The following is a 10121-nucleotide window of genomic DNA, read 5'->3' as shown; positions in this document are numbered from 1 at the left end:
CAGCCACTTTAATAATGGGAATTGATGGGAAATGATGTAAATATATCACTAGCCACTTTAAACAATGCTACCTTATATAATGTTACTTACCCTACATTATTCATCTCATATGCATACGTATATACTGTACTCTATATCATCGACTGTATCCTTATGTAATACATGTATCACTAGCCACTTTAAACTATGCCACTTTGTTTACATACTCATCTCATTTGTACATACTGTACTCGATACCATCTACTGTATCTTGCCTATGCTGCTCTGTACCATCACTCATTCATATATCCTTATGTACATATTCTTTATCCCCTTACACTGTGTACAAGACAGTAGTTTTGGAATTGTTAGTTAGATTACTTGTTATTACTGCATTGTCGGAACTAGAAGCACAAGCATTTCGCTACACTCGCATTAACATCTGCTAACCATGTGTATGTGACAAATACAATTTGATTTGATTTTTACACACAGGAGAGCTATTAAAGGGATAGTTCACCCAAAAGGGCTAGGAAGGGGGGCATCCTCTCACGTGACTATTCTCTCAAAATCTCTTTGTTGTAGCTGCTGTGGCTGTTTCGCATCCGGCGCCTTTTCTCTTTAATTCCCGGTTATTGAAACCAGATTTGGTTTTATGAACGGAAACGTACCGGGAGTGTAGGACTGCTTACATTGATTCAAAGGAAGATTCAAGCGAGGTGTTGTTTTGAAAGGAGGGATTTGCCTCGGTGTTAAATCCGGGGCGTCAGATAAATCATAAAACGACCCAGAGCGTGTTGGAAGGACGGACTACGAGGATGCTGTTGCTGCTTCTGTTGTCGTCTTGGGGAATTTCGTCAGCCACCGAGGTTTCATAGATGACCACCTCGTTTATTTGGAGTAAAGAGCCTTCAGAATTGTGTGCTCTGCATCTAAGAATACCGCTATATTATTTTTGCATCGCGTCCCGTTGTCATAGTGCGTGTTCCTTCGTGCAAGCATCCTTGCTTCTATGCTGTGTTCTTTCATTCAACAAAATTTACCCATCAATATTTTCGTCAAGTTGTCTAACTGACTTAATTTAGGATACATTCTGTGACAGTAGCCTTGTTTGGTTATCGTCTCCATCCTTTTCATCATGGTTGGAAGCTTGCGACCTGGTAGGTTGCCCGGACCTTTGGCTGGTTATTCCTTGGCGTTCCTCTGCTTCGTGGCTATCGCTTCATTGCCTGGATCATTGGCATCCTACCTACAAAGTGGCGAATGCAAAGGGAAAGGAAAAGACTGCACAGGTAAGGGTGCTCAAAATATGATGCCGTATATTTTGCTTATGTTTACGCACGGGTTGTGAATGGTGTCACAATGTTTAAATATCCTATTCAAACATGTCTCGGATAAGAAATACCTTGAGTTTCAATGCGCTCCCCTAGTAGGTTAGTAAATGTTGCTCTCTGTATACCTAGGAATGGGCCATTGAATAGCTCATCTAAAAACGCGGAGATTATGTCCTATTTCAACTGTCAGATATGTAGCCTAATGCCTGTCACTCAGGTGTAGCATATTGGAAATAATCGAAGAATGGAACACCGCCCTGGCCAGCTTGTGTCCCTCTATCTCAATTCTGTCATCAACCTTTTCATGTAGAAAAAAAAAATGCACAGCAGCTCTTGCCGTTAGCCTATGCTGGAACATCCGTTCTGTTATATATTAACAATTTAAGAGGAAGATTGTCTTTTTCTTCTCGTGCATGGAGATTTAAAGAGGACTCTACTGTAGCTAACTCACTGGAGAGTGTTGGAATAACCTGGTATACATGTTTTATTCATGAACCTCAGAATTGCCTTTTCCCATCACATTAAACATTAAGCATTTTCATCATAGACCGATGCACTGTGAACCTAATTCTTCACTCTTTTCAAGCGACCACACATAAATGGAACAAAATGCCATATCAGTAAAGGCAAATGAGATGTTCTATTTCACTACCCAAACTAAACAACTTATTCATTGCTGCACATAATGCAGTTGCAGCTAGCCTATGCATAGTAATACACTCCCAGCTAACACCCTAGGCCTCGTGTCCAAATCAATTACATTTGTTTCAAAACTATATTTGTATTAATCGTAGAATTTCATTACAACAGAGTATTAACAGAGGTTTTAGCCCAAGCAATCTTCTGAGCGCAAAGCAGTGGCTTATAGACCAACATTATAATGGGAATTGGCCAGAAAAAGTAGGAAGAAAGCTCTGGAGGAACTAGTGCTATTAATGGAAGAGTTTAATATTTTGTCGTTTGTGCCACAGAATGTATGTCAGGATGTTTATTGTTGTCAGTAAGTACACAAGTAAAGGGAATTATGAGGAAAATGGACTGCTGGTGCTGATTGCTGATTGGCAGCATTTCAGGCAATTGAGAAATAGATGTACTTCCTCAATTAAGAAAGCTAAATCAAGCTACTTTCTAGTTCTATCTCAGACTCTGCTGGTGATCCGTCAACATTTTGGAAAGTTAATGCACTGAAGTGTGGAAATTCCTATACTTCCCTGCCTAAGCAAGTTGTCTCAGTCTCTGGCATCATTACTGAGAAAAAATTGATAAGTGATGCTTTTAATTAGCATTTAGCTCTGTAGGCTTTTTATTTGAAAGAAATGGTGGTTTAATTGACCCTAGTCATTGAGTTGACTGCTCTTTCCTCTCCCAGCCTCCATTTGGCTCAATGGAAATTCAGTCAACTTCTAGTGAGTATTTGTGACCCATATTACCTAAATAACAATTGCCTCATTCCCAAGCTCTCTTACCGAGCAAATATTCTAAAATCATTGGTAAATACTCAACTTAGATCCCTTTTAACTATGAATTGTATTCTAAATGTACACCAGTCAGGTTTCAGACCAGGTCATAACGCCATCTCTGCTACTTCTTTGGTTTTAAATGATGTTCTTAATTGTTTGGATAAGAAGAAACACTGTCCGGTCCTTTTTATTGACACTGTGGATCACTCATTACTTATTCAGAGGCTTTCATTATTGTCCTGGACCAGGCTGTGGGTAGCTGGTTTCAAAATGATTTAAAGGACGGAACACAGTGTTACAAGTGTTGTTTACTGCTGGTGTTAAATCAGGATTTCTGGACATAACAAAGGGTGTCCCGCAGGGATCGATTATAGACCTGTTCCTACAGAAGAAGCACATTTTAATGATTTATTAACTCATCAAAATGCTTTTTTAAATAGTTTTTTTGTCAATCCAGCAAGGACACGATCACTAAGGGCACCATCCAATGTACGTATGTATAACAGACCTGGGTTCAAATAGTATTTCAAATATCTTAATTGTTATCACATATATTCAAAGTAAGTATTCCGATTATATTTGATTTGAAAAGACAAGTTGTTGAACATTTTAATACATTTGGAAATACAATTGGAAAGTATAGGTTTGTTTTAAAAATATACACAGACTCAAATACACAGGCAGTCGATTAGCTGACCAGGGTCAGTTCAACCACCATTTCTTTCAAATAAAAAAATAATTTTTCTCATTAATGATACCAGATTCTGACAACTTGCTTACGCAGGGAAGGAGAGGAATTTTCACACTTCAGTGCATTAACTGTTTTCCAAAATTGAAGGATCTCCAGCAGTCTAAGATATAAAGTAGCTAGATTTTGCTTTCTTGACTGAGGAAGTGCATCTATTTCTCTGCTTAGGCAAACTTGTTTCTCACAAGTGTAGCAGGTACTGAACTCTGCAAACAACGTTTCTCTGAGAATGGTAAATTACTAATTAATACATGCATTAACAGAAATGTATGTAACCAAATGACGGGGATTAACGGGGATTAACGGTACATTTACTTCTGGTGACATATCTAATGGGGGATTGACCAAAATAAAAAATCTAAGGGCAAACAATTCACACAATGAAACAATGAATCCATGGGCCTACCGAGTGGCGCAGCGGTTTAAGGCACGTTCATTCCTGGGCTGTGCCACAACCGGCCATGGCCGGGAGTCCCATAGGACGGCGCACAATTGGCCCAGCATCATCTGGGTTAGGGGAGGGTTTGGCCGGTGGGGCTTTACTTGGCTCACTGCACTCTAGTGACACCTTGTGGCAGGCTGGGTGCCTGCAGGCTGAATCTGGTCACCAGTTGAATGGTGTTTCCTCCGACACATTCGTGCGGCTGGCTTACGTGTTTAGGTGGCGGGTGTTAAGGAGCGCGGTTAAGCGTGTCATGTTTGTCATGTTTCAGAGTTCAATGTTGTTTTCTTCAGACCAGAGAATCTTGATTATTTGCCTTTTGGCAAACTCCAAGCGTGTTGTCGTGTTCTCTTTTACTAAGGAGTGGCTTCCGTGTTTTTTTTGGACCCTTCCCCAGATCTGTGCCCCGACACAATCCTGTGTCTGAGCTCTACGTACAATTCCTTTGACCTCATGGCTTGGTTTTTGCTCTTACATGCACTGTCAACTGTGGGACCTTATATAGACAGGTGTGTGCCTTTCTAAATCATGTCCAATCAATTGAATTGACCACAGGTGGACTCCAATCAAAATGTAGAAACATCTCAAGGATGATCAATGGAAACAAGATGCACCTGAGCTCAATTTCGAGTCTCACAGCAAAGGGTCTGAATACTTATGTAAATAAGGTATTTCTGTGGTTTTTTTATACATTTGCAAAACTTTCTCAACCTGTTTTCACATGATCATTACGGGTTATTGTGTGTAGATTGATGAGGGATCTGAATACAGTGTATGTGTGGGGTACAGGGACGAGTTATTTGTTCAAAAATCATGTTAAAGACAATTATTGCACACAGAGTGAGTCCATGCAACTTATTATTTGCCTTTTTAAGCAAATATTTACTCCTGAATTTATTTAGGCTTGCCATAACAAAGGATTTGAATCCTTGACACGAAACCTCTTTTTAATTAATAAAAAAATGTAGGCTGTAACACAACAACATTTTTAAAAAGTCAAGGGGTGTGAATTCTTTCTGAAGGCACTGTATATGCGAGCATCTGTGTAGTTGTGTGTGTGTGTGTGTGTGTGTGTGTGTTCAAGTCCTTCTGCCCAGCTCAGTTTTTTTAAGGGTGCTGATCTTGTAAACCAGTTCAGAGCAGGATTGTGTAATTGTAGGGTTTACAGGGCTTCTTATTAGTGACATATGTTCACTGAAACAAAAGAAGATTTTGCAGTGGGAGTGTCCGCTTCATTCCCTCCATAATGAAACCCTTGCCTCTCAGAGGCTGCATCTAAAATGGCACTTTATTCCCTATGTAGTGCACTTATTTTGAACAGGGTCCGTAGGGCTAGGCAAAAGTAGTGCACTACATAGGGAATAGGGTGTCAGTTGGTACGTAACCCAAGTCTCCACCACTAACAGTTTGAGGTTGTGGTGGATGGAATCAGTTGCCTGGCTATCCAGACTCCTTGCTCCGTCAACCCGCTAAGCCACGCCAAGTTGGAATGGGAGCAATGATTGTAGTTTTGCTAAGCCCCTCTTTGTGGCACCTGACACCATGACTGAACAATAGTCCAGGTGTGACAAAATTAGGGCCTGTAGGACCTGCCTTGATGAGAATGCTGTTAAAGGGGAATGGAATCACTAGGATTTAGGACTCCAGCTAACTGTAAATCACCATATTGGCATTGTTACGTCACTGGCAGGAGGGAAAAGTTTGGAACTCCCAAAAATGGCTGAATTTACTGAGTCGCTCCGAGTCTGAAGATGAGTTTATAACAGCGAATGAAATAACATTAGATAGGGAGCCAATAAACTTACTGAAGCCGTTCCTGTTTGAGCCGATCATTGCCCCAGATCAAAGAGCTTGTTCTCGTTGCAGTAACAACACAGATATGCCGCCTGAAACGCATCAGCTAGAGGGTCGGCGTAGTGGTGACAAAAACTGCTACGAGTGCAGATGCTGCCACATAATGGCTAGAGAGTATGAGTGTGTGTGTTGTAGAGAGATGTGGTGATACAGCACAAAATCCCAGCGGATGGTGGCTGTATTACATCGAGTCAAGAGGTTCCTGTCAGTCTGGTTGGCGATGTATTGGACGTGTCACTAATCCTTATGAAAGGCGTCCTGTTAGAAGAGGTTACTCGACCAGTCAGCTGGCAGTATGCCAGTTAAATATTTGCTGAAATGTTGCTTGATTATAAGTTGTCTAAAGTTAACATCAGTAGTGGGTAGGTGCTCAATATATACACTACCAGTCCAAAGTTTTAGAACACCTACTCATTTAAGGGTTTTTCTTTTCTTTTGACTATTTTCTACGTTGTAGAATTATAGTGAAGACATCAAAACAATGAAATAACACATATGGAATAATGTAGTAACCCAAAAAATAATTATACATATTAAAATATATTTTATATTTGAGATTCTTCAAATAGCCACTCTTTGCCTTGATGACAGCTTCACCCGGAATGCTTTTCCAACAGTCTTGAAGTAGTTCCTACATATGCTGGGGCCCCACAAGGTTGAGTGCTCAGCCCACTCCTGTACTCCCTGTTCACCCACGACTGCGTGGCCATGTACGCATCCAACTCAATCATCAAGTTGGCAGACGACACAACAGTAGTGGGCTTGATTACCAACAATGATGAGACAGCCAACAGGGAGGAGATGAGGGCACTCTGAATGTGGTGTCTGGAAAACAACCTTTCACTCAACGTCAACAAAACTAAGGAGATGATTGTAGTCTTCAGGAAACAGCAGAGGGAGCACCCCCCTATCCACATCGAAGGGACAGCAGTGGAGAAGGTAGAACGTTTGAAGTTCCTAGGCGTACACATCACAGACAAACTGAAATGGTCCACCCACACAGACAGTGTGGTGAAGGCGCAACAGCGCCTCTTCAACCTCAGGAGGCTGAAGAAATGTGTCTTGTCACCCAAAACCCTGACAAACATTTAGAGATGCACAATCGAGAGCTTGTGGGCAACTGCTCTGCCCACAACTGCAAAGCTCTCCAGAGGGTGGTGTGGTCTGCACAACGCATCCCCGGAGGCAAACTACCTGCCCTCCATGACACCTACAGCACCCGATGTCACAGGAAGACCAAAAAGATCATCAAGGACGACAACCACCCGAGCCATTGCCTGTTCACACTGCTACCATCCAGAAGGCGAGGTCAGTACAGGGTCGTCAAAGCTGTGACCGAGAAAAACAGCTTCTATCTCAAAGCCATCAGACTGCTAAATAGCAATCACTAACTCAGAGAGGCTGCCGCATACATTGAGACCCAATCACTGGCCACTTTAATAAATGGATCACTAGTCACTTTATACAATGCCACTTTAATAATGTTTACATATCTTACTTTACTCATATCACATGTATATACTGTATTTTATACCATCTATTGCACCAGGCCTGAGGGCACACACTTTCTAGTAGGCTTAAATTGAAGATATGGCAAGTAAGAGTGGCAATATTGTCCACTATCATCCTCAGTAATTTTCCATCCAAGTTATCAGACCATGGTGCATTGTCATTGTTGATAGACAACATTAACTTTTTCACCTCTTCCACACTCATTTTACAGAATAAAAAATGACAATGCTTGTCTTTTCATTATTTGGTCAGATATACTTGGATGTGTAGTGTCAGCATTTGTTGCTGGCATGTCATGCCTAAATTTGCTAATCTTGCCATTTAAAAAAATCAATAAAGTAATTGGCAATATCAGTGGGTTTTGTGATGAATGAGACATCTGATTCTATGAATGATGGAGCAGAGTTTTCCTTTTTGAATTTAAGGTGCTCCAAAGCTTTTTACTATGAGTCTTTCTGTCATTTGTCTTTGTTTCATAGTGTAGTTTCATCATCTTTTTATTCAGTTTAGTCACATGATGTCTCAATTTGCAGTGCGTTTGTCAAACCGTTGTACAGCCAAACGTATTTGCCATTTATTTTGTCTCATCCCTCTCAACCATACAATTTTTAAATTCCAATTTTTACAGTCATTTTCTTAATGGTGGGTGCATTCTTATTAGTAACTGGGATAAGCAATTTCATAAATGTGTCAAGTGCAGTGTCTGGTTGCTTCTCATTACACACCACGGACCAACAAATATTCTTTACATCAACAACATAGGATTCACTACAAAATTACCTCTTATACACTAGATTAGGCCCAGATTTTGGAACTTTGGTTTTCCTAGATATGGCTACTATGTTGTGATCACTACATCCGATGGACTTGGATACTGCTTTCAAACAAATGTATGCATCATTAGTAAAGATGTGATCAATACATGTTAATGATTTCATTCCTGTACTTTTTGTAACTACCCTGGTAGGTTGACTGATAACCTGAACCAGGTCGCAGGTACACAGTTTGAACCTTTCTCTTGAGTGGGCAGCCTGATGAAAGCCAGTCAATATTTAAATCACCCAGAAAATATACCTCTGTTGATATCACATACATTATCAAGCATTTCACACATATTATCCAGATACTGACTGTTAGCACTTGGTGGTCTATAGCAGCTTCCCACCAGAATGGGCTTTAGGTGAGGCAGGTGAACCTGTAGCCACATTACTTCAACAGTATTTGAAATTACATCCTTTTTAAGCTTTACAGGAATGTGGTTATGAATATAAACAGCCACACTGCCCCATTGGCATTTCTGTAGTTTCTATAAATCTTATAACCATGTATTGCTACCACTGTTACATCAAATGTATTATCTAAATGAGTTTCAGAGATTGTCAGTATATGAATGTCATCTGTTACTAGCAAATTATTGATTTCATTAACCTTGTTTCTTAAGCTTCATATGTGGGATGCTTGATTCTTTTTCTTGCTTTACTGGGAAGCTTAGCAGAGGTAGACATGCTCAGGTTTTTTATGTTAGTGCAGCGTGAACTGCACACAGTGGACATCTTTCCAGGGCACACCCCCTCAGTGCCAACAGCATAACTCTGGTTCATAGGCATATGATTACTGCATATGATAGCTGTAGGATCAGCAGAGGCATTCAGGGCAGTAAGGGACATTAATTAGGTTACTTACATTATCTTCCAACGCCACTGGGATAATGTACATTTGCTGAAGCATTATGACAACTCAGCGACACAATGGTAGAGATTAACTGAGTTGGGCTTGGGTCATTGATAAGTCATTGTCTCAACAATGCTATGAATAGTCTCGTAGGCAGTTATGGAGAGCCAAAAGTCTGTTGAACTGTTAAATGCCACGATTTAGGGAATGCAGAGTGCCAGATATTATGGGGCGTTTGTTGGTGTCAAGTAGTGAACAATCAGTTCTTTACAATCCGTCTTCAGCTGTTCTGAGCTGCCCTTCATAATGTCATTCGACCCCACGTGAACCATGACAGTTTCAGCCCCTGGTGACTGATGCACAGCCTCGGGAAGCAACCTGGTGATACCCTAAACTTTTGCCCCAGGAAAACACAAAGTCTTTGCCCCAGGTACAGATATATGCCTCACCATCGAACTCCCTATCACAATGGCCGGAATTATCAGGTCTCTGCCATGTCTCGAAGCTGATTTTGAGGCCAGAGCCACAGATCTCACCTGAGAAGACAGCTGCTTAAACGCTGACTGCGTGCAGGCCACAACAACCAAAGGGACAGTACTCTGAATCAGAGAGCACGGCTCAGCGGAGGGGGGCCGCAGTGGTCCGGCTGTGACCAGGCAATTGATTGACCTGGACAGGGAGAGGTGGCTGGAGGGACATCCATACCGATGTGCAGGCCAGTCAAGTTCTCCCACACCGCTCTCAACAAACCATTTCTGTCTGGACCTCGCCTTAAGCACCAGGGCATTGTCATACTGAAGCAGAAAAGGGCCATTCCCAAACGGTTGCCACAAAGTTGGAAGCACATAATCGTCTAGAATGTCATTGTATGCTGTAGCCCGAACCATGAAAAATAGCCCCAGACCATTATTCCTCCTCCCCAAACTTTACAGTTGGCACTATGCATTGGGGCAGGTAGCGTTTTCCTGTCATCCTCCAAACCTAGTCTGTCGGACTGCCAGATGGTGAAGCGTGATTCATTACTCCTGAAAGCGCATTTCCAATGCTCCAGAGTCCTATGGCGGCGAGCTATACACCAGTAAGGCCATTCTATGGCCAATGTTTGACTTTGGAGATTGCAT

General features: G+C 41.5%; 1 protein-coding gene across 2 annotated transcripts in view; it reads left to right on the top strand.

Moving 5' to 3' along the window:
* Positions 1 to 561: 561 nt before the first annotated feature.
* LOC139387428 (transmembrane protein with EGF-like and two follistatin-like domains 1a) overlaps positions 562 to 10121 on the top strand; it is an 89729-nt gene continuing 80169 nt past the window's right edge. Inside the window, exon 1 of one of the 2 annotated variants that reach the window (XM_071133583.1) lies at positions 562 to 1271. In XM_071133583.1, coding sequence (XP_070989684.1) covers positions 1118 to 1271 — 154 coding nt within the window. In that variant the 5' untranslated portion in view covers positions 562 to 1117. The remainder of the gene's footprint in view (positions 1272 to 10121) is intronic. The other variant, XM_071133584.1, reaches the window with a different exon arrangement.

The sequence above is a fragment of the Oncorhynchus clarkii genome, chromosome 28, assembly GCF_045791955.1.
Source record: "Oncorhynchus clarkii lewisi isolate Uvic-CL-2024 chromosome 28, UVic_Ocla_1.0, whole genome shotgun sequence".
NCBI classification, from domain to species: domain Eukaryota; kingdom Metazoa; phylum Chordata; class Actinopteri; order Salmoniformes; family Salmonidae; genus Oncorhynchus; species Oncorhynchus clarkii.
Note: the sequence above shows the minus strand (reverse complement) of the source record. Positions and strands in the feature narration are given on the sequence as shown.